The 25,355-nt window shown below is 40.6% G+C and overlaps 1 protein-coding gene across 1 annotated transcript; it reads right to left on the minus strand.

Annotated features, from left to right (window-relative positions):
- Positions 1 to 25,052, minus strand: MDH1B (malate dehydrogenase 1B). The gene is made up of 12 exons (XM_004378305.1): positions 25,031 to 25,052; positions 20,636 to 20,748; positions 18,007 to 18,141; positions 17,668 to 17,810; positions 15,909 to 16,402; positions 11,767 to 11,908; positions 9,826 to 9,989; positions 6,799 to 6,938; positions 6,216 to 6,267; positions 1,869 to 1,934; positions 853 to 918; positions 1 to 29 (listed from the first exon to the last, which is right to left on the minus strand). The coding sequence occupies exons 1-12, from the start codon at positions 25,050 to 25,052 to the stop codon at positions 1 to 3; spliced, it is 1,566 nt and encodes a 521-aa protein (XP_004378362.1).
- Positions 25,053 to 25,355: the final 303 nt, after the last annotated feature.

The following is a 25,355-nucleotide window of genomic DNA, read 5'->3' on the forward strand; positions in this document are numbered from 1 at the left end:
TTACTGTTCCACTCTTTTGTCTTCAAAGTCTGTAAAAGGAAGAAAAATGAAAAGATGTAACTGTGTTAAAAAATACATCAGTAACTTATGTTTATATTAACTTTTCTTAGCTTTCCTCTTCCTTCTGTTTACTGGATTCCTGTATTCAGTCTGACTCAATGCTGAGAGAATGCACGTGTGAGAGGGATTCTATGGGGGAAATAAGACTACAAGACCATCATTAGATAGTTTCAAATAGCAAAACTAAATTCTGGCCTCGTTCCTGGACTTGAATCCATTTCTACATAGATAGTCTCTCTTGGATCCTTTGCTTCTCACTCTGAATGTTCTATTCAGCTATATTGTCAGCTCCCTCTCTTCTCTCGGTCCAGTTTCTCCTCTACGCACCAATTCTAATTCTCTACAGTTAGCTCCACTCCAAAGCCCATCATAACTGTACATTTTCAGACAGTACAGAAGGAGCAACGGATTGTGTTCATTTTATTGGACACTTAAATAAAAGTGTGGAAGCTGGGGTGAATATTGGATTGGTCAGCCACAAAGAAATCTACATTAGCTTTGCTTTCATAAACTATAAGGTTAACTCAGTAATATACTTTGAAAATCTGGACTTGCAGATATACTTGTGTCCAATTCCTTACCTATCCATCCTGAGGGGAGGAGTAGGTTCTCCCTGCCATAACCTTGGCCATAAAAGTAGGAAGTTAGATTTCAGAAGAGTAGCCTGGGGATGTGGGTATGGGGGAGAGAGAGTCTGAAAAGAACTGTATCCCAAGGAAAGTTGATCTTCTTCTACCTAGTTCCACTTGTAGAATAAAAAAATGATTAGTTAACATTTTATCTACCACATACCATCTGTGGGTACTGGATTGTATGTCTTTTCTGGGATGCTTTGAGGAACCAGATCTAAAAAATCCACTGAAGCAAGGAGAGAATTAAAAGGATAGAGCATTTAGTGTTTAAAGCACACTGATTTTTGCAGTTATTCCCATTTTCTCCTATCTTTTTCCTTCCACTCCAAGTTTCTCTGAGTGCCTTGCTCTCCTAGGAGTTGCAAGATGCTTGACCACTCTTATATGCAGTCTTTGTCTTCCAAGAGCCCACAATTATGAGCGGAAAATCTTTGTCATGTCCAAGGCCCTGAGGGAAAATGGTACAAGCAAATGTCCAGCTCCGCGTAACATCCTTCTATCAATCTCCCTGTGAAGCCTTGATTCCCACAATAAAAATCACTGGGAAACTCCCCAATGCTTGTCAGCTCCCTTCTGTATAAACAATTCCAGGTAAAGTAGTGGTAAAAATGGAAAGACTATATAGGGATTTTTTTGGATCTACAATTTGTAAAGGCAGATTCAGAAAATATATAGGCGTCTCTATATATAAGATATACAAGCCTTCTATAAAATTTAGAAATAACTATTTCTAAGTATTCACATTATATGTGATAACAAGATAATAAGCTATTTCCCAGCTTTTCCCTCTTAAAGAGAATCCTAACTTGGCTCTCTCAGTCTCTTCCCCTCACCTACCTTATCAGGAGGGCCCTGAATTGCCACACTGCCTTTGTAATGAAGAATTGAAAAGAAAAGGGAAGGGTGAGCAGAATGAGACACAAGAGGCCAGAGCTGAAGAGTATTTTGGGAGAATCTGAGGTGAGTATGATAAGGAAGAATTTCAGTATTAAAAAAAATTGTTGACATTATTTATCCCCTCTTGAAAGTATTTATAAACTATAAGAATTTGAGTTATTTTAAAATTACATTGGTTACTGAACTATGTTCTTCTGACCACAATATCATAAGTCTGGACAATGTGAGTCATGACGATTAGCAGCACTACAGAGATTGTTTATAAATCAACCAACTTACTATCTGATAAAGCTAGATCTTTTTCTTCTTCTTGGACTAGATCAGAGTATAAGCTATATTTATGTTCTAAAACCAGAAATAAAACATGTTGGGTTTAGAATAAAACTAACAACCTATGATATGTTCTAAGTCAGTATTTTTCAAAGTTGGTTGACCATGACCCACAGCAAAAAATGCACTTTCCATTGTAGCCCAGTCCATACATATGTATAAATTAAACAAAAAAAGTTACACAAAAAATACTGACCCTTTTCTAATCTATTCTTACTTTCCCTTTTCTTATCTTTTCTACTCACCTTTTTCTTGTCTCTTCTATTCTAGTTCATTGGGGGGAAAATGTTGGTTTTCTTACCCTTTTCTTATCTTTTCTACTTATCCTTTTTGCATCAATTTCATTCTAGTTTATTGGGGGAAAAATGCTGTTCACAACCTATGCAATTGCTTTTGTGACCCACTAACTTTTTTTTTATGACCTACATAAAGGTTATTACCTACAATAGGGAAAACACTATAAGAAGTTATATTTGATTCTAATGCTCACTTGAAAAATGACCTGCAAAACAACCTGAAGTCAACCCCATTTCTCTACTTACCACCACTAAAGTTTTTTAGTCTGTATGAGATTATGACTTAGTAGGGGGTCTAGGAGTCTAAAGTTTTGATTAGCAACTTAAATCGTTCTGATGCAAATAGTCTTGGAAATACATGAGAGACACTACTCTACAATTCAGCTTCTGCTCCTCCATCCTAGAAAGTTGTCAGTCATCTTCTTCATACACACCTTATATTTTCTTCTCAGTTCTCTCACAAGGGCTTTAGTGCCCTCAGTCCTTGCCTTGAGTATTACTTAACACTGTGGGTCAGCAGAGCCCTGGTGGCACAGTGGTTAAGAGCTCAGGCTGCTAAACAAAAGGTTGGCAGTTCAAATCCACCAGCTGCTCCTTGGAAACCCTATGGGGTAGTTCTACTCTGACTCTGTCCTATAGGGTTGCTATGAGTCAGGATCGACTCAGTGGTAGCGGAGAGCAGGAGGATCAGCTGGAATAATAGTGCTACCACTCAGGTACCTACAGGTACTGTCTATCTGACTAGACCTCTTAGGAAATCAGTTCTGGATGGCACCAAGTTCTCCATGGTCTTCTGGACAGTGATTTGGGCTGCTAGATAACAGGGCCAATGATATGGAAAGGCTAGTAATCCAAGACCAACCCCACCTAGTTCATGCTTTGCCTCTCCACCCAACAGCCATACTGTTGAGGTCCTAACCAGCCATTCAGCCAACCAACATCTGGCCCCTACCTACCTTCCCAGTTTTACTCATTCCTTTTTGATACTCTGCTGTAGCCCAGCTACTGTACTTAATGTCTTCTGAATACAATCTTATACTTACCCAGTTTTGTGCTTCTGGTCATGCCTTGATCATATGAAATGCCTTCTTTGCCCATGTTGTTCCTTCTGGTGGAATACTTTTCACTCCCAACTTCTTACCCCTCTACCTGCATACCTCCTTTTTGCTAAACTACTTCCTACTCATCCTTCTAGACTAAGCTCCCATGTGTCCTCTCTTCTGGAAAGCCTTTCCTGGCATCCCATTCTATGTTAGGAGATCTCCTATGTGGTCCTATTATACCCTGGGTCTCTCTCTATCATAGCACTTACCTCCTATTAGGGTAGTTTCTTCTTTCCTTTGTTATTTCCCATACTAGGTGGCGAGCACTTTGAGGGCAAGAACCTTGTTTTATTTATCTTAGGTCCCTAGATCTAGCATAGTTCCTGAATATATAAATGCTCATTTGCTCATCTTTAGCCATTTTAAGTCCCAACTAGATTTCAGGCTGTGATTCAATTTTCTCCTTCATGATCACAAGGATCTTTGCTTTTTGTTTCTAGACTCCTTATTGTATGTTATCCTTCCTTTTGACCTGTCTTGCCCCATTTATTGAAGAAGCTGTGGTGGCACAGTGGCTAAGCGCTCAGCTCCTAACTGAAAGAATGGTGGTTGGAACCCACCAGCAACTCTGTGGGATAAAGATGTGGCAGTCCACTCCCATAAATATTACAGCCTTGGGAACACTATGGGGCAGTTCTACTCTGTCTTATAGGGTCACTATGAGTTGGAATCAACTCAACAGAACAGGTTACAGGCCGTGTTTATTGAGCTTTTCAACACGTTTGTGTGGCCGTAACTCCCTTGAGTCTCTCAGTGGCCAGTATATAGAAGCTACTCTATGAGTCTCTGGTAGTTTCCTCCAAAGATTTAAATAGATTTTGAATATGATCTTACTTTTGAAAATAGGATCAGGGTGATGAGGGATTTAAGTCCTATTTTATGGCTAATGGATGATTCTCTGGCATTTAGTGTAAACACTTGGATAAAAAAGGCATTTTTTTTTTTCAATTGAAGTGTACCAACCAATTGTAGGCTGTTGATCTTTGTGGTTGTCATCTTTGATGGGTAAGATGCTTTCATATTTTTTGGCTAAGTTAGTTCCTAAAAATCAGTGAATTGAATATTAAATTAGTTGAAAAGATTAAACAAACCTCATACATGAATCATCTCACCGATTACGTTAATAAGCAGAAATTTCCAAATTGTGAGCACATGCAGAGCTCTGGTTATTTTCAATGCACTGGTTTGGGAATCCTCAGAAGAATGTTTTGGGCAAGGACCAAAGGCACCTTTGTATACGTTGCTCCCTCTGAATGAACAGCCTTCCCATTCACTCGCACCTTGGCTAAAGCCTTCTTTCATGACTCACTTTGGAGGGCACCTCCTCCAAGAAGCCCTTCTATCTTGTAAAGTCCTTATGGGGTCCTTCCCTTTGTTCTCAGGTACCTGGCACCTCCCACTGGCCCACAGCAGTAAGCACACCAGCTCCACATGAGACTGTGACTCCTCAGGCCAGGCCCGCCTTCCTATATTCATGTCTTCCCTTCCCACCCCAGCCTCATTTCTGCCTTCCCCATTCTACAACTGACCTTACCAAAGTCACAAATGACCTCTATGTCACAGAACCAATAGAAACTTTTCAAGCTTCAATTTACTTGCTTTCCCAGCAGCATCTGTTCCAGTAGAGCAGCTACTGTTCTTGGAATACTCGCTGCCTTCAGGTCTTCTGTGACATCAGATTTTGGCTGTTTATCCTCTCTCTCTTTCTCATTACCCCTTCTCACAGTCCTCTGTCAGCAGTTCCTGCTCTACCAAACCATTTAATGCTAAATTCGTCCAGGCTCTATCTAGATAATCTCCATCATGCTCATAGCTTCACTTCTATTTGAGGCAACAATCCCAGTCTGAAAACTGTAGTCCAGATCTTTCTGAGCTCTACAAAGTATGCCTTGCTCTATCTGACATTTCTATTTTAGCTATCCCACTCGTATCTCAGAATTAAAATGTAAATACTGAACTCATAAATCCTTTTTGCTGGCACCATATCTCTTCCTCTCCCACCCAACACACACACACACACACACACACACACACACACACACACGCACACATTCACACTACATTCTTATTTCTCCCTCTCTCAAATAATGCTCTTTTTACATTTTTCCCATATCAGTAAATATTCCCAGGTGTTCAACCAGGACTGGGCGTATTTCACCTCTTTGGGCTTTAACCACTCAAGTTTTTTGCAGTTTTTCAAACAATTTGCTATAGCTTTCCTGCCTCAAGTCCTTCCTTTATATCTTCAGGCTTAGTCTCTCACAGCATAGCACCCTGTACTTCTTATTCCTAACACTCCTCATAACTACAGTCATTTATATAATGTATGATCCCTTGATGGACTATAGGTTCCAAGAAGGCCTACCTTATTCACCCCTATATTCTGGACTCCTAGCACTGGCCTATAGTTAAGTATTCAACAAATATTAATGATGGAAGGAATCTTGGACTCTCAAAAGGCCCTTCATTAATGCTTTTGCATAAATGAATTTATCTCTACATTTCTATTTCTATACATGAGATTTTCTTTAAGGCAAATGAATGAATGACAGGTGACAGCACTTCCTTATGAGTTTATGATTACAGAAAACACCAATAATAAACATAAGATTGTTGTAACTTATTGCTTTTTTAAAAAGCTATCTAAAAAAGTAAATACAGCAGAAGCAAAATTTATAAGATTGTATGTTTTTAAGATGTGATTTCTTTAGCATTCTTCTGAGATATTTTGTCTCAAAGGACAAATAGAACTTGGCAGCTTATTTTGTCAACAGTTTAGTTTAAACATAAGAAATGGATTAAAGTTTTCTATATCAAATAGTAACTCAGTTACAACAAATATTTTAATACTCTTTTAATAGACCCTCAATTTAAAAAAATTACATCTAAGGGATTACCTGACTGGTATGGTTCAAAATATAACACATCTCCAAGCGCAACAAGTTTTTCCTGTTGAAAAATTTCATAATCAGAGAATTAAATGACCACAATTACTAATTTAATCATTCTTAATAGAAAACACTTTGATTCTTGATTAAAAAAAAAAACCCAACATATTTTTAATATACCAGGAATTACATAACCAAATAAGTAGTATTCTTCTATTGATTTCTTTATTGATTCCTTATTCTGTTTAGCAGTAAGATACAAGATTGAACACACAGAAAACCAATGTATGCATTGTTGTTGTTGTTAGGTGCCATGAGTCAGTTCTGACTCACAGTGACCCTACGTACAACAGAACAAAACATTAACCTGTCCTGAGCCACCCTCAAAATCGTTGCTATCTTGAGCCCATTGTTGCAGCCACTGTGTCAATCCATCTCGTTGAGGGTCTTCCTCTCTTTTGCTGACCCTCTACTTTACCAAGCATGATGTCCTTCTCTAGGAACTCATCCCTCCTAATGTATGCATTGGCCTAGGGGAATCCGTTTAAAGCCATTATCAAAGTCATTGTCCCACTATCTATTCTGATATTACCTGAATTATATCACTTGTCATTCTGGTCATTATTTGTTCATTTATTTCAATATCTTCAAGATCTGTAAGAACCACCCAACTTCCATTCTCAAATTTCACAGGCATAGAAAAGACAAGCCCTTCAGGAATACCAAACTGGCCTGCAGTGAGCAAACAAACACAAAGTAAAGCAAAACAAAACAACTCAGAAAAATAAACCCATCCTACTAAGGAAGGTAGAAATGGTCAGACAAAATATATGAGTTTTTTTTTTTTTAATTGATAATAATAATTGACCTAAATTTCTCGGAATTCCTTGCCATAGAGGACTGAAACACTCACTCTAGAAGAACTGATGGAGCATCTATTGAGAATAAAGCTCTGAGAGTCTCTTCTTCACTAGCTATCTCTATCAAAGGTACCACTCTTCACTAGATGCTCAAGCCAGAAAACTTGGAGTTGGGCTACCTCCCTTCTCTAATTACTCCCATACCTAATTACTCCCATACGTAATTACTCACCCAGACCTGACAATTCTCTCTCCTGCAGTTCTCACAAAACTGTTTCCTCTTCTTCATTCTTCTGGCCCCTGCCTGATTCAGATCCTCAGCATCTGCCCTGGGGATTACTGCAGTCTTTCACCTTCCCACCTTGTCTAGATTCCTTTTGTCTGTTTCCCATGGCTTTCCTTTGACCCTTGATGTAGCCCCATGAGCTCAAGTCATTTGCCCACTCTGGCCTTCTATGCATCTAGTCTACGCTGACAGTCACGTAGGGAGAGTGTGAAGGACTGGGAAGGGAAAGAAAGGAGGCGGGAAAGCTAGTTATTTCCTTGGAGCTCTTAGTTCCCCACTTGGATGTGCTCTAAATAAAAAGACCAATAATATTTGTTACTAACTGATGAACATTCAGATAAAATTTCCCCTTTTTGTGCATCAGTAAAATAAGAAAATTATTCCTGACATTCTAGCCATCTCAAATATTGGCACTAGGGCCATAAAAAAAATTGTGATATTTATGAAACCAAGATCTAAACGACTTTTACTTAGAGATTTTTCCCAAGCCCTCTATTCAATCTCTATTAATTTTCTCTGTGAACAGCTAGCCTTATGGGCAGACAATGTAAGAATGTTTACTTACAGGGTATGGTTTCAGGGAGGAAGAAAATGATCACTTGCCCCACCTTCCCATATTGCATTGTTTATTGATGAATGATATTTCTACACAGATGAATTAATTTTTCTTTCTACAAATAAAGATAAGGTTTGAAATTCCTATTTCCCCAAAATGGTAACATACTAATTTGAATTCACATTATGGGGATGCTCATGTACCTTAACTTCAATTGAACAAGATTGTACACCTTCCATGTACAATGCTGCTTGAGTGAAGGATCAGACAAATGACCCAGATGAGGTCCCTATTCTCAGAATGTACACACTCTAGTGGAGGGGACGTATGCAACTAACCACACTGTCAATGAAAGGCAGACTATAATATGCGCTCTGATGGAGGAACAACGTGCTAAGTAAAGAGATGAGACAGACTAATTCTGACTTGGGGGAATTGGGAGGATTTCCCTGAGCTTCACTGTGCAACAACTGGCAGGATGGTTGTTCTATTAAAAACATAAGGAATACAAGACATAGAATTAGATGGGGAGGAAGACAACACACTCCCTTTGGTGTATGTTGAGTTTGAAGTGGCAGCATGACATCCAGGCGGCAGTGCTTCACAGACTAGAGCTCAGCAGAGGGGCCCAGGCCTGTAGCTTTGGGAGTGAACGAGTTTACTCAGGGGGCGAGTATAAACCCAAAGGGAAGAGATGCTTTAGACAGAGCCTACTGAGGGTAAAACAGCTATTCTCTCCTTTCTGTTTTTTCAAAAATGATAGATGTTCCCTGAATAGTTTTCTGCAGACTAAAACATTCAAGCTGTATGTCTTAGTCATCTAGTGCCGCTGTAACAGAAATATCACAAGTGGATGGCTTTAACAAAGAGAAATTTATTCTCTCACAGTCTAGGAAGCTAGAAGTCCAAATTCAGGGTGCCAGCTCCAGGTGAAGGCTTTCTCTCTGTCTGTTGGCTCTGGGGGAAGGTCCTTGTCTTCAATCTTCCCCGGTTGAGGGGCTTCTCAGTGCAGCAACCCTGGGTCCAAAGGCTGCGCTATTCTCTTGGCTCGTATTTCTTGGTGGTATGAGGTCCCCTAGTCTCTCTGCTCACTTCTCTCTTTTATGTCTCAAAAGAGACTGACTTAAGACACAACCTAATTTTGTAGATTGAGTCCTGACTCACTTACATAACTGCCTCTAATCCTGCCTCATTAACATCATAGAGATAGGATTTACAACACATAGGAAAATCACATCAGATGACAATATGGTGGACAATCACACAATACTGGGAATCATGGCCTAGCCAAGTTGACACACATTTTGGGGGGACACAATTCAATCCATGACACTGTACAAATTTATATACAGTATTTATCGACAGAGAGCAAGCTTTCTACATTCCTGCTGCTGCGTGGTACCCTAAGATTGGGGTCCTGAAGTGCCCCTTCATAGCCTGTCCTTGTATCTTTGCTCCTACAGCTCCTTGTGTCCAGATATTCTTCCGAAACTTGTCTGCCAGGTAAGCACTACTCATTTCAGGGCTCCTTGGAGTGTCATTTCCTTTCTGAAGCCTGTCCTGACTCTTCTTGTTCCTGGCCTAGAATTGACCTTGCTTTGGCTGGATACCAGGCGGGGGGCGAGAGGGGCTTAACAGGATTATTTTGTTTATATATCTGGCTCTGTTTACTTCACTGTGCATTTTCCGAAGGCAGAGACCAGGTCTAATTCCTATGTGTGTTCCCAGTGCATTCCCATAATATCTGATGACTTTTGGAACGAATAAATGAATGAATGATTATAGAGTTGTCAAAGTCCAGACAGCTTATAGATGTTAAGAGCTAGACAGGTGGAGACATAGAAATAGGAATATAAGGCATACATGGAGGTTTTTAAATAATAAATAATAAATAAGATATGAAAAACACCAATTTACCTTCACTCAGTACTCCTAAAGACACAATCTCCCCAGGTGGTGAGCCATGGTACCAGTATTTCAAGGTAGTGGCTATACTGTGTGCAGACAAAATGCCTCCAAATTGTTTTCCTGTGGCTGATAAGTTTTTCAGAGTTGTCACAAATTCTTTGTTTAACCACTCACTGTAGAAGAGAAAGAACCAATTTTATGATGCAGAGAAAAATGAAAATGGAAAAGGATATCTTTCAGGTAAATGAAGCTGAGTACAAGGAATCACATCCACAATCAGAATAGAAACATGACTCTCTGTGCCTTTTCTTCTAGCTTCTTCAATCCCATAAAAGGTTGATTGATAAATTATAAAATATAGCAGAAGTAGTTCCAAAATTTCAAACTAAAAACACGGTAACATAACTGTGGAACACAGGAAAGTGGTCAAAGGCTGAAGGAACAATTACTTTCATTACAAAGAATTTAGTCCATGTATATTATCTTGAGGGGGTGGGAGTCCCAGGCTGGCACAAACGGTTAAGCGCTTGACTACTATCCAAAAGGTTGGTAGTTTGAATCTACCCAGAGGTACCTTGGAAGACAGGCCTGGAGATCTGCTTCTGAAACCTTGCAGCCCTGAAAGCCCTATAGAACAGTGCGACTCTGCACATGCGGGGCTGCCATGAGTCGGAATCCACTCAACAGCAACGAACAACAACATGTTATCTTGGAACCAGAAGTATCCTTCCATTTTAATAAATTAATTTCATAAAAGTCCTGGTGGCAAGGTGGTAAGAGTTCAGCTGCTAACCAAAAGGTTGACAGTTTGAATCTACCAGCTGCTCCTTGGAAGCCCTATGGGGCAGTTCTACTCTGTCCTACAGGGTTGCTATGAGTCAGAATCCACTCAATGGCAACAATTTTGGTTTTCGTTTGGTTTTAATTTCATAAAACACTGAATTATTCACACTGAGAATTAGGGAAATAATTATGTTCTCATAATCTGAAATCGAAACTAAGGGAACAGTGCAGCTGGATTAGAGCAAGCAATAAAGGGTACCTCTGCTGACCCAGTGTGAGAAAGCTCCATTCAACACTCCCCTACCCAGGCAGCAGAGACAGAGGAACAAGCTCCAGGAGTGGGATCCTGGGCACAGAATTCCTAGGCATGGACAAAATTCCTATGATCTGAGGATAGGTAACCACCCAAAGGCAATGGAATGGAAATGCTACAACTGGGAAAGTCCTGTAAAGTTTAGAAATACACTCAAAGGCACTCTTTCCCTTTTCTCCTTCTCCGCGGCATCATAATGCTAGTGTCTACTGCGGCAGGCACAGCTCTAAGTGCTTTATATGCATTACTCCATTTAACCTTCCCAAGACTCTACAAGGCCCAAACTATGTTATCGTTTTCACTTTGCAGATGAAAAAACTGAGGCATAGAGAGGTTAAGTAACTTCTCTAAAGTCACACAGCCAATAAGTGGCTAAATGAGAATTCAAACCCAGGTGGTTTGGCCCTGGAGATTGCGTTCCTCACTACTTTCATTCTACCTATGATAGGACATAACATTTAGTATGGCCTGGGCCTGCTCACCAGCTTAGTTCCTTGTCAAACATTTTTCAACTAATTTAAACTTGGATACATGCTTTTGTCTTTATGCTAAATAAGATTCACTTTATATATACCCACTTTAGAGATAATTTTAATGTAATATGTGAGTTACTTTAAGGATAATCTGAAATACGAAAGTACACAATTTAAAAATCAAATAAATGGGGGTGGAGATTGACTAGTTGAAATTCTATGGAATTTTCCATGCCTTCAGTAAATAGCACAAGCAAAAATGAGTATGAATATTGCAAGTTATTTTTGCACAAATATTTATAAAATTATTTTAAAGGTTATAACAACTATTACACATGTATTTAACATTGTTAGTATACTTCACTTAAAAACATACTGTACCTATCAAAAATCAAGTTTAAAACAGGGCGTGAATAGTGAGGGGGTCCCCAAACGGCACTCTCATATCTGTAGACCTTGGCTTTCCTCAGATCGACATAGTTATTTCCACTAATATTACCCCAAATTATCACATCTTTGATGCCTGTAAAGAAAAATAATAAAAAAAAAAACATGATGTAAACATTAATATAAAAAAATTGCCTGACACCTTTTTTTTGGTTGTTTTAAGATTGATTCTTCTGCTATAAAAGGAATCTAAGTTTATGTTCCCTAAAAATGTGCAAGTGATATGGATCAGCCCCATAATCATCAGGGTTTGGCAATGGCTACGAGTACATGATTGAATTCAAAGAGTAATGGAAGGTCCCCTGAAATAAATGCTACTGAAAACTATATCACTGGTGTTGGTCCTGAACTTATTACTCTGCCAGAGAGAAAGAGAGAGTGGGATGTGCTTTTTATCTGCTTTGGTCTGACAAGGAGTCCCTGATTCTAAACCAGGATAGAAATTGGGGCAACTTAACTCTGGGCGGGTTTCATCTCCTGAAAAATGAAGGTGTTGTAATAAGCGGACTCTAAGGAACACCCTTGTGAACAAATAGTTATTGAGTATCTTGTAGATGTGAGGTGCTTCTAGGTGCTAGGCTTAGGCTAAAACAAATCAGCCTAAATCTTTCAACATTCTGGGGATGGAGGGGAGTGGGTGAGCGAACAATTACTATACAAAGTGATACACGCTATGAAGAAAAATAAGATAGAAATAGAGGTTTCTATTTAACATAACTCTGTAATTAATAAGTTTCTATAAATGTTGAATCCAAAGTGCAAATAAGTAATTTATCCATCTATCCATTCATTCATTCACTTATTTATATATTTGCTTAAAAACTTAATTGTCTTTTAAGGCCACACCACTTCCTATTGTGGAAATTAAATTCTTTATCCTAATTAAACTATTTATACTAATTTGGCTTAACAAGGAAGAGTTTACTTTCTCATATATCAATGTCTAGACGTAGATAGTGACACCGGTGCTGATCGATCAGCTCAAAGATGTAATTCTCCTGGCATTGCCCTCATGCTCCTAAAATGGCTGCAGCAGCTCCAAATATCACACACTCACACAGTTGTGTTTAGAGGCAGGCAGTAGGTAGAAGAATGGGGCAGAGGCTTCCCCCTTTGCTTTTTCTCTTTTCAGGGAGTGAAATATCTTTCTCAGGAGATTCAAGGTAGCCTACATTACTCAGCTACCCTCAGCTGAAAGAGAAACTGAAAAAAATGAGTGACTTTTTGAGTCTCTATGTGGGAGAGACAGCTAAGGGGAGAAGAGAGTGAGTTGTGGATTTGGGGTAGTCGACATCAGAGTTTAGCATATTCATCTGAGATTCTCTCCCTCATCAAAATGACTAATGAAGCAGGAATATCTAGTATTTCCTCTACCACCCAACTCCCACGAGAGCTAGTGATGTGCACTTGGGCCCCTCCAGGAGGAAAGGGAGGGTGGTAGTCTGGTTTGGAACTCGTAGGATCCCACAGAGAGAAAAGAATTCTCCAGCTCCAAGTAAGCATACGGTAGGCTCCCTTGCCTTTTAATCTTACTGGGTCTTATTTCTCTTACCAGTTTTGAGGCCCTTTCTTTATAGCTCTAAATGCCTTAAATTATGCTATAAAAATATAGTGGACATCTGCTGTTTTTTTCCACCCAGCATTTCTTCTCCCTTTCCTTTTCTTTAACAGCATCCTGTGTTTTTTGTTTGTTTGTTTGTTTTATTTTTAAATAACTACCCCTTCCTTACTTTTAGTTCGTATGGTTTGGGTGGGGCTGTCTTCAGCCATTAGGTCCATCAGTAGGGATGTGGCCCAGGTCTGGTCCATCAACAGATTCCCCACTCCTGCCCACAATGATTGATTTGGGGTTGGGCATATGGTTCAAACCAGGCCAATGAGATATTATCCTCTGCGGATTTGCACAAACCATTGGGAAATACAGCCCCGTTTCTTCTGGGGTAGCTAAGCTGTGAGTATATGGGCCTGTGGCTACCAGTAGCCATTTTACCATTTGTTGGAGAGAGCCTGCCTGGGAATAAAACTGGCACAAAGGAAAATAGAGCTGAGTGATGGACCAAGAGAGAGTGTGAGGAGTTCTGATGTCATCATTTGAGCCCCAGCTTCCAGCTATGCCTGAAATAAGAACGAAACACAGTATTTTTCAGTTCTGTAAAAAAAAAAAGAAATCCTTCTTTTTCTTTCTGACTTCAGACCACTTAAGTTGACTTTCTGTCACTCGCAACAGAAAGAGTCCCAACTAATCCAATATACATGGTCTGAGACACAGGGGAGATCCTGGACCTTGTTCTTTGGAAAAGGTTTGATACTGTTATGGACTGAATTGTATCCCCCCAAAATATATGCTGAAGTTCTAATCCCTCCACCTGTGAATGTGACCTTGTTTGAGGAAATAGGGTTTTTCTTTGCAGATGTTATCAGCAAAGTCATGAGGTCATACCATAGTAGGATGGGTATTAATCCTAATCTGTTTTGAGTGGCAGTTTATAAAAGAGAAGGACAGACACAGAAACAGGGTCCTACACACAGGGTGAAGACAGCATGTGAGGATGTGTCTACAAGCCAAGGAATGCCAAGGAATGCTTGGGGCTACCAGAAACTGAAAGAGACGAGGAAGGCTCTTCTCCTAGATACCCTTGTGAGAAAATAAATTTCTGTTTTTAAAGCTACCCACTTGGTGGTATGTGTGTTACAGCAACACCAGGAAACTAAAATACATGCCATTATGCTTGACTGCCCTTGTTGTTACTGGATTTCTCCTTGCTGCTCCACTGACAATTCTGTCCCTCTAATACCTCATTTTCCTTTACTCAACTTTCTTCCATTTTTCTTTCTTCTTATCTTTGCTTCTTAAATGCTTATTGGCTTTAAGTAGAGCAGGGCTTAGATTTTATTGCACTAGCAGACCCTCAATGGGGCAGCTTTCTAGTCGAAAGCCCTCTGCTACTCATCACACCTTGTTTTAAATTTTGTATCACTGCCTCTTCTTGACACTTTTCACTAGTGTGCCCTGGACCTTTTGTGGTAAATGAGTGTCTACACATATAAATATAAGGTTGACAAAAGAGATATGATGATTAGAAAATGTTTTCATTTCCTACTGAATAACGTTAGCATCCACATAGCTTGGTTTTGCGCTGATTCTGGTGGTAAGACACTAACAATTTATATACAAGAACTCAAGAGATGATGATTTCTAGGCTTTCAATGTAAAAAATGGATAATACAGCTCTGGTTATACTGTGCTAGGGGCTCAATGAGTTCCATTATTGCCCTGATTTAGAGCACTACAGGCTCATGTTTCAGTGTCTTCCTAATTTTGCTTGAGGAAATGCCTTGCACCTCCTTGCATTCTCAATGGACGGTGCTATATCGGCTCCATCTAAGGGCATACATTGCTAAAATACGTCAGCTGGGATCTCCCCTTTTCGATACAATAATCCATTTTCTGATCCAGTCTCATCCTCATAATTCTAATGTCTACCAGTTCAAAGATTAATAGGCGCAGAAACTGATCTGATATCATAATCCAATTGGTATGTCTAATAACCTTTCAAATGTTTACTATGTGCTGGGCACTCTTCTAAGCACTTTAGAAATATGATCTCACTGAATCCTCACATCAGCTCTAGGAGGTAGTTGCAATTAGTATCCTCATTTTATGGATGAGGAAGCTGAGGTATAGCAAAGTTATGTAATTATTCAGGGTCACACAGGAGGGAAGTGGAGTGGAGCCACTTTAACACAGCCCTGATTTTTTTTTTAAATAACACTGCTACCTTAGTAGACTGTTATGGAAAAAGTGGAATATTAGGTTTCAAAATGATTACTTGAATAATATTGATCTTATTATATTATTTTGTTTATTAATTTTTACAATCATGGACACATTCATTAAGTCATAAAATCCAGTGGAAAAAAATGTTTGCACAGCAGTTAAAAATCACACAATTTAAAGTTTTATTGTGTCTGGTTCATCCTTCCGGATACCCACAATGAGCCCAGAGGATAGAGTGTTCTTCCTAGCTGCTCTGAAACCATGTTGTTTAAAACTAAAACTCCAGAAGTTCACTCACCTGCCGAAGTGGTTTTCAATTTTCTGGCCAGCACAGCTTTAGCTTGCCCTTCTACCCCCAATGCCACAGCGATAATGTTGTGTGCGACACTTGGGGCGTATCTCATAAGCAAGGCTGTTTTAAGATTCACAAAGGTTTTTCCTCCCACAATAACTCTGACGGATTCATGGGCATTTTTCTCAATCAGGTATCCATAGAGCCTGCACAGAGGAACCCTGCTCCGGATGCCTTCTTCTAGGCTGAGCACCTCCTTGTCAGTGCTGTCATCCAGGATGATGATCACGTGGGCCTGGTGGAAGGCCTCCTCCACTCGAGTGCAGATCCTGACGCTCCGGAGGACGGGCGCTACCAGGTCCTGGCTCTCCAACAGTACGGATGTGAGTTTGTTTCCGGGCTTGTTGTCAAATAAAGTTATGCTAATTTCCGTATGCATCCCAAACACCTCACCACTTGTCAATAAAGGAATCAGGTTGTAGCTGGCAGGAGTTGATGCACTGATAAAAATGCAAACCTGGATCATGAATATGATTAAATCCTTTACCCCTGTAAACCTTTGTTCTTAATAGACAGTTTGCATGTGCATTGATTAGGTGAATGTTTTAAATAGGCATACACAGGTGCAGAGACAGTGTTAAGTCTAGAAATAAAAAGTAGAACAAAAAAAATTCTCACTAACCCCTTGCTCTGGTCATCTGAAAATAATCCCCGAATAAGAAATGCATCTGTTTATTCAGTGTTTCAAATAAAACAGAATTTCCCATAGGCAGAAAGCAAAATTCTAAAGAACTGTCATTTTACTCTAATTACATATTAACATGTCCTCTTAAAAAGGTAAAGAAATAAGGGGATTCACTTAACCATAGTGCTTTTTTGTTTTGTACCCTTATCTACAAAATAAAGACCTTTTTTTGGGAACAAGTTATCTTTTCCAAATCATTACCCCCAAAATAATAATACCCTTACAAAGATGCCCATTGATCAAGATGCCTATGGAAAAACGCAGGCTGTGTATGGTTCATCCGTAACCACAACTCAGCATGTATCTGGATATTCTGTAGCTGTGGTCATCAACTGAGAGCTGTATGACTCCCTGCAGGGAGTTTGGAAAGGCATCAGAGCATTTTTGGTTTTCACAATGGGGTTGGGGCATGGTCCAATGGGAGGCTTCAATCGTATCTCTACTATTTTAATTCTTTAAAAAAAAAACTAAAGCTCATGTAATATTTATTAAATCTGAGTGATTTTTTCATGGATGCTTATTACATCATTCTCAATTCTGTATTTGGAATGTTTCATAACAAATACTTTTTAAAATGAGTATGTATCCAATGATATACACACATGTAACAAGAAGGGCAGTATGAGAGACAGATTGAGGGTAGGGGAAAGAAAGATTGGTGGAGGAGAGAGCAAGACAGACAGCAAGCGAGTGCAGAGGAAGGAGAGAAAAAGTGACAACTGAATGTGTCCAAGACTGAGAGCATTTGGGAGCAAAGAGAGAAGGAGAAAAAGTTAGGAGGAGCCAGAATGACGGGGAGTTACAGAGATCGAGTGCACAAGAGCCAAGGAAAGCTCTAGCAAGTGGGAAAGAGGTAGAAAGCATCAGTCAGTGAGGAGCAGGGAAAGGGAAGGACAGAGCAATGGGGCAAGGCAAAACTTGACGTTCAGGTATTCTTCCATCATAGAATTAATCCCACTTCACTGTGCTTTTTAAATATAAAAAGCCAATCTCATGAATCCAGGACCTTGGCCATCCCACCTGGTGATCCAGACCTGCAGGGGGCTGATGAGTCCTTTGAGGGATTCTTCCTCAAGCTCTTTTTCTATATGTGTCCCCAGGTTTTCTTTAGCAACTATCAGCATCAGCTCACTTGTCATGCTAGAGGTGACACCATAGTAAAGCTAAATATTAGGAAAGAAAAAGCCAATATGAGAGATAATGAGTTACTCACAATGGCTATACTAGAAAGTTTTTATTTAGAAGTCAAAATAGAATAAAAAGAGAACTGAGAGAATACTTTGAAAAGCGAGACATTTGGAAAATAAAATAATGTGGGACAGCAATAATATTTTGAACAGATAAAACAATTTATATTACCTGGGCATGCTCCAGGAACTCATTATAGCCTCCCAGAAGAATACCCTTTCCGCCGCGATCCAACAGCTCTCTCCAGATGATGGGAGAAGTTTTGTGACTCCACTTATTCTTTTCACACACATCTTTCAGCCACTCCTTTTGAATGATATTCCAAGGAAGACATATAGTAAATCTGCCTCAACTTTAGAATTCAGGCAGTAAAATACAGGTTTGTTTTTTACTTGCACTATGTTTATCCACTGCTGTCCAGTCAATTCTGACTCATAGTGACCCTATAAGATAGAGTAGAACTGCCCCATAGAGTTTCCAAGGAGCGCCTGGTGAATTCCAACTGCTGACCTTTTGGTTAACAGCCATAACTCTTAACTCTATGCTGCCAGGGTTTCCACTATGTTTACATAATAAAATTTAGTTATCTTCAAAAAGTAAAATTTAAAAATAAAAATAATGATGAATTAATCAAATAATAAAGAATATTCTTTATATTCATTGGCCAAATCAAGGTACTGAAAGTTGCTCTCTTTGCTAAGGAGAGCTAGAGTACAAGTGTTCAGCTGAAAGAGAGGCTAAGTGTTTTAGTCTGACTGATTTCAAAAAGTAATTTTTCCTTCATTCTTGTATATGAGATATTTTCAGTCTTAGAGTCATAAAAATTTTGATATTGCTTTCTATATCCTTGGGTTAGGTTTATATAGTTCAGACTGAATTAATGACTAAAAGTTATGTGGGGCTTTATGATAATAGTTGTCGGAAAAAGTTTAAATTACCATTATCTAGTTTGTACAGACCACCAACATGAGCTCCTGTGTAATGTCACTTTGTACCAACGGACCCACAGAAACAGAGGTACACCAGTGGGCACATAACTATGGGATCCACTGGCTCTATCATATATTGCACCAGCCAGGGGCTGTCAGTCTGACTGAGGAATGGACAATTTAGTCAAGGTGCACCTGAGGCACCAGCTCAAAGACTGACAAGTTGGGCACCATTTTTCAGGATGTAATATACACCATAAATCAACACTGTGCTTTGTGTCAATAGGTAGAATACATGGATCTAGGAACCAAGGGGTAGAATTAAGAGTGACCCTGCTTACTACCACTCCCAGCAACCAATTTGGAGAATCTGAACTTCCAAATCCAGAACTCAAAATTCTGTGGGTCTGGAGATCCTAATCCCCAGAGGTGGAATGTTTCTACCAGGGGACACAAGATGAGTCCTGTTAAGCTGTAGGCTCTGGCTGTCACTTAGTCACTTTAAGCGCCTGTGCAAGGAAAGGAGTCACCATCCTGGCAGCGATAATTGGCCCTGATGATCAGAAGCATATAGGGTGCTATTACCCAATGCAGGCAGGGAAGAATATTTGGCATCCAGGTGATCCATTGGGTGTCTCTTGCCCAATTTAGACAGTAAATGGACAAGTGCAGCAGTCAAATCATGAAAAGGGATTGGAGAGTAGGGATCAGACCCCTTAAAGATGCAGGTCTTGGTTACCAAGACTAATAAGTCACCTAGACCAGCAGAGAGTGAGGGGAATCTAGAAGACATAGAAAAGAAGAAAGGTGATGAATGTCAGTGTAGCCTTGAAACTATCTGCAGAGGAGACTGTAGTTCATTCAACTAATCTTCCTTTTGTAAAATTTCCCAAGAAAAAATGCAACCAGAATTATGGAGATGCTGTTCTCAGATGATGCGAACTTATTCTATAGAGCTTGTAGATCCAAAAGGTCCAATGGGTAGACTATAGTAGGTGCTGTCATGCATGGTCCAGATTCCTCCTGCATAACTGAGGCACTCATTCCCTCAGCTACAAGATGTATTGTCTGCCCATGGCTCCATGTTGAGTCCCTCTCAGGAACTGATTTCAGCCAGAGGGACTTCCCTCACCCAAGGTTAAGTCCCTTCTCCAGAGGTAGCCTGTATCCATGACTGGTTGATATGGACCAGTCCCCTTGCCTCAATTTGGGGCATCTCTGAAGGGTCATCCCAACTCCAGAGCTCCCTATGGGATCCACTGAGGCCTCTGGTCAACTTCTCCCCCCATCCAATCTTTCTTCCTTCACTCCTTCCCCAGATGTGTCCCCAAGAGCACTCCCCAGTAAAGTTCCTTCACCCAAATCTCTCTCTCAGAGTCTGTTTCTGGGGAAACACAGTCCCAAAGAAGGGAGTTGCAAATAAACAAGTCCCTCATGTCATAAGAAATTAATATGAAGAAGAATGGATTAAATAAATACAATGCAAGTTATTTGGATGGGGGGGTGGGGACAACCATATAAATAATGTTTTGAAACTGGTAAGTAAGAACTTACTTTTTTAGTATTCAAATATCAATACTACATGAACATTCATTACTGGAAGCCAATCTAAAACATGTAGATAACCAAACACCAAACCTGTTGCTATTGAGTCGATTCTGAATCATAATGACCCAACAGGACAGAGCAGAAGTGCCCCATAAGGTTTCCAAGGAGAAGCTGGTGGATTCAAACTGAGAACCTTTTGGTTACCAGCTGAGCTCTTAACCACTGTGCCACCAGAGCTCCTCTGAAACATGTATCAGCTAATAATTCATTAAATTAGAACACGTGTGTGTGCATGCATGTAACAAACTCTACAAGCTTCTTACCTCCCAAATGTCAGGATGTTGTGTAATTTTATGTATCCTAAAATTAGGAAGATTCTTCTGCAAATAGTCTGCCAGAAGTTCCGCTTTAGCGTAATATGGACAATCTGCTCTACCTAAAAGAGTTCAAATTAACAATGTTTCCTTCCGTCACACAGAAATTATCATGAAGTTATAAGCTGCCATGCAGTTACAGAAACAATCATGCTGTTATGATATAATTTTCTAACATACAGTTATAGCATAATCATGCAGCCACATAAACGTTTCATTTTTATTACACTGATAAATTTCATATGTGGTCAGAATCTCAGCTAATAAAATGTAGACGGGGAATAAAAAAGAATATTTACTCTCTTCCAGTACTAGGCTAGACCTCACTTCTTCTAAGAGGCTGCCAACTACTACTAATTAAACATGAACAATTAACTATAAACTACTCATTAGGAGCCACCAAAAGGTAAAGTGACAAGTAAAGATCAAACCAAACACCAAACCCATTGTCATCGAGTCGATTCCAACTCATAGTGACCCTATAGGACAGAACAGAACTGCCCCACAGGGTTTCCAAGGTTGTAAATCTTTATGGAAGCAGATTGCCACATCTTTTTCCCACGGAGTGACTGGTGGGCTCAAATTGCCTACGTTTCGGTTGGCAGCTGAGCACTTTAATCACTGCACTACCAGGGCTCCTTTGACAAGTAAAGAGTGGTGGTAAAATCACATTTGCATTTCATATGTGTGCGGACAGCTTTGGGGGTGAGAAGTGGGGAGAGAGAGGAATCTGGGGTAACTCCTATTTTCTGACTTGGGTAGATGGTCTTGCTCTTACCAGAAAGAAATCATGAGTGAGAAATTTTAGACAAGTGCAGTTGGAGGTATCTGTAGCATATCTAAGTGGATATGACCAGCAGGTAGAGGGTTATATAAGACTGAAATGCAGGGCCACGTAAGGGCATAGGACACAGATTTTGCAGCTATCGATACACAGGAAGTTAAAGCCACCACAGTGGATGGAATTGGGCATCTATAGAGTAGGAGAGGCAGGGGCCAAGAGCAGAACCCACTCTGCAGCATATTTCCTCAGTTACTCCCAATCACCAATTCTTTAGCCTCTTGAAGACTTCTAAACCATCAAGCCCTCTCAACCTCTGCCTGTCCCTCAGCCCTCTCCGTCTAGTTCAAATCCATGGTTCATCACTTCAAACCACTCTTCTGCTTGTTTCTTAAATCATCTATCACCAATATAATCAGCCCAATAAAACTCCCTCACCCTGAATCCGATAATTGGACTTTACTGTGCCTGGATCCCAGTTGGTAGGCACCACTGGAGAAACATGGTAGTACCAAGCAGAGAGGCACCACTATAAACTCATGGTCACCAGCCGCAACTGGCCCTCAACTCTTTTTTCATCTTCAGTGGAAGAGGGGTCCTACCTCCTGTGTAGGTCTAATCCCACCACTTACGCTCTGAATCCCACCCTCTCATGTTTTTCCAGGAACTTTGCTCAATTGATTATCCCCCTGTCTAGAATTTTATCTCTATCTCCAATGGCCCCTTTCCATCATATTTAAACATACTCAAGTAATACTTAAGTTTCTCCCATCCTAAAAAACAAACAAACAAAAAAAATGTTCTCCTCTAGCTACTATCTTTCATCCTCCCTTTTCTGGACAAAATTCACGAAAAAGTTCCCTAGACTTGTTATCCTCAGTTCTTTACTTCCACTTATTTCTTATCCCACTGAAATCTGGCTTCTTGCAAAATTCTCTAGAAAGCCCAAGGATCTCCTTGTCACTAAATCCAACGGATACATTTTGATCTTTTTCTTGTTGACCCTTGGCAGTATTTGCCACTGTTGCCCCCTCCAACCTCTTGAAACACACTCTGTGGTGGAGCATTCTCCAGGTTCTCTTCCTACCTCTCTGGCCACTTCTCATTATGCTTGGTAGTTTTCCTATTCCTGTATCCATCCATTAAAAGATTAGTTTCCACAAGGCATCTTATCTTCACTCCTTACACATTCTTTCTGGCCAACTCCTCTACTCCCTTGGTTTCAAGTATCAATCTATATTTTCAGCTCAAACCTGCCTCCTTATGTAGATTCTTACACCCTCCAATATTTTCCATTTCCTTCTAAATGTTTTAGGAGTCCCTGGGTAGTGCAAACAGTTAACGTGCTCAGCTGCTAACCAAAAGGTTGGAGGTTCGAGTTTACCCAAAGGTGCCTCGGAAGAAAGGCCTGCAATCTACTTCCAAAAAGTCAGCCATTGAAAACCCTATGGAACACAGTTCTGCTGACACACACGGGGTTGCCATGAGTTGGAGTCGACTCGACGGTAAGTGGTTCTAAATGACTCATAGGTACTCAGCATGTCTGTGATGGATTTTGCCAGCACTCTCCCACCAAATCTGCTTCTTCTCCTCCATTCTGTATGCCTATGGATGACACCACTACCTACCCAGTTACCCAGACCACCATTTGGGAATAATCTTTAACTCCTTCTTCTTCCTTACATGCCATCCTCCACCCAACTGGACATCTAGTCTTATTCTGCCTCCCTAACATCTCTCTAATCCACCCACTTCTTTCCCTTTCTATTGTCTGTCACCCTAGGTCAGGCCACCATTAGCTCCTTCCTGTACTATACCAACAATCTCCTTACTGGTTTCTTTGCATCCAATCATTCTCTCTCATGCCGTAGCCATAACACTCTGATAAAATGCAAATTTGACTATGTTCTCTCCTTCCAAAAGTCTTCCACATACTTTGGATAAAGTCTAAACTATTGAACAACACTTACAAGAATTTACAATTATTTAACTATGGTCTTAGCTGTGACACTTTTTTCCTTGTATTCTTTGCTCCAGTCCTGCTACATTTATATCAATTTCCTGCTTATTCTGTACTCTCAATAATCACTAAACTAACTCTCCTCACTCACTACAACCCTACTGTCTGCCACCATGCCTAAACTGTTCTCATTCTCCCCAACTTCTCCTTCTCATATTTCAGGTCTCTGCTTAAAAATTACTCCCTCTGGGAAACCCTTAACTGACTAAATAAGGTCCTCTACCACCGTGCCCATAGAGCTCTGTCCTACTGTAATGCACACAACATTATTTGTAAGTTTGTTTACCACTGAATTCCAAGCACACAGTCAGTAAGCGCTCAACAAATATTCTTCTGAATGCATAATGAAGTAAACCACAAGAAATAAAATTTCAGGCAGGTGGGAGATGTAAATTGTGCTCAATGCATCAAATAAGATAAGGACTAAAGAGCTGCTGTAGAAGTCATTGATGGCTTTGTTGAGGTCAATTTCTATACGGAGGCAGCAGTAGAAGCCAGACTGAAGTGGAAGAAGGAAGTGAAGACAGGAGAACAGTCTACTCTTTTAAGAAACTTGCTGAGAAGGGAAGGAAGTAGGTACAATAGCCTGTTGTAGAAACAGCCTCCTCACTAATTTCCTGGATGCTAGTCCACAGTTACAATCCATCCTCTCCATTGCTGCCAAAGCGGGCTTCCTAAAATGCAAACCCATTAAGGCTACTCTTCAGCTTAAAAATTTCAATGACTCCTCATTGCTTTCAAAATACAGGTCACACTTCACTGCTTGGTGCACCGTGAGGTGCAGGGATCTGCCTCCTGCTTCTCTTCTAGCCCAGGTCCTGTCACTTCCCCCATATCCAGATCATCCATCAGGCCATGGCGTTCTAGCCTGTGTCACTGTCTGGAATGCCCTCCCCAATCCCAGACCTTCACGACTAAGCTCCTGAAACACCTTTTCCAGTGAGCATTCCTGTGTCCACCCTCTACACTCACACCCAGTTTAGGGGTCTCTCACCTATGCTCCGAGGAGCTCTGGTGGCGCAAAGGTTAAGCGCTCGGCTGCTAACCTAAAGGTAGGCTGTTGGAACCCACCAGCCGCTCCATGGGAGAAAGATGTGGCAGTCTGCTTCCCTAAAGAATACAGCCTTGGAAACCCTGTGGGGGCAGTTCTACTTGGTCCTATAGGGTCACTATGCGTCGGAATTGACTTGATGGCAATGGTTTTTCTCATCTATCCAGCCAGAGGGCTGTGCACATCTCCATCGGTGCATCCGTCACACTGTATCAAAATTGCTTGTTTACATGATTCTGAGTCCCATGAGACTGAAAGTTCTTCGAAGGCAGGGGCTATGTCTTTCCCCTCATCTTATCCCCAGTGCCCTGCAGCGCTTGGCACACAGTCACAGCCCAATAAATAAATGCATAAGAACGCATAGGGTTGTCAGTATAGAGACTGGAGTGGCAGACCAGAAGCCAGTTAAAATGATCATTGCGAAGTGGTCATGAGAGGTGAGCTGCTGTCGGTGTTTGGAACAATCTGCTGGCAGACGCCAGGAACACTCACCCGCAAGCACGAATTTAGCCATCTCCAAGCAAAGACCCAGTGGCAAGGACTGAGGCGTCAGGGTTTCCAGGCAACTATACCACCTGGGGTAGGGCGCAGGCGCACTCCGAAACTGATCACGGGGTCTGGATGCTAGCAGGAGTTAGATGTGGAGGGTTATGACTTGAAGGGGTTACGTGGGGGTACATGCACAGACATACATTCCCTTTATGAGCCTGATGGTTTACCCTTTCCTCACCTCTGTATTCAAGAAAACTAGTTATTCTTTTCATCGAACTTTCACCCCTTTAAATAACGGTGCAGTTGCGAGAGAACAGTCTTGACC

Source organism: Trichechus manatus, unplaced genomic scaffold, assembly GCF_000243295.1.
Source record: "Trichechus manatus latirostris isolate Lorelei unplaced genomic scaffold, TriManLat1.0 scaffold00056, whole genome shotgun sequence".
Classification (NCBI taxonomy): domain Eukaryota; kingdom Metazoa; phylum Chordata; class Mammalia; order Sirenia; family Trichechidae; genus Trichechus; species Trichechus manatus.

What these genes read in the sequence shown, in the direction of transcription:
- MDH1B (XM_004378305.1), bottom strand. Translation starts at nt 25,052, where the DNA reads ATGGCTAAATTCGTGCTTGCGG. An exon ending in GGCTAAATTCGTGCTTGCGG is followed by an intron (nt 20,749 to 25,030) that starts GTGAGTGTTCCT and finishes GAACTCTTTTAG; the next exon opens with GTAGAGCAGATTGTCCATAT. An exon ending in TTTAGGAGTACTGAGTGAAG is followed by an intron (nt 6,939 to 9,825) that starts GTAAATTGGTGT and finishes TGCTCACTGCAG; the next exon opens with GCCAGTTTGGTATTCCTGAA.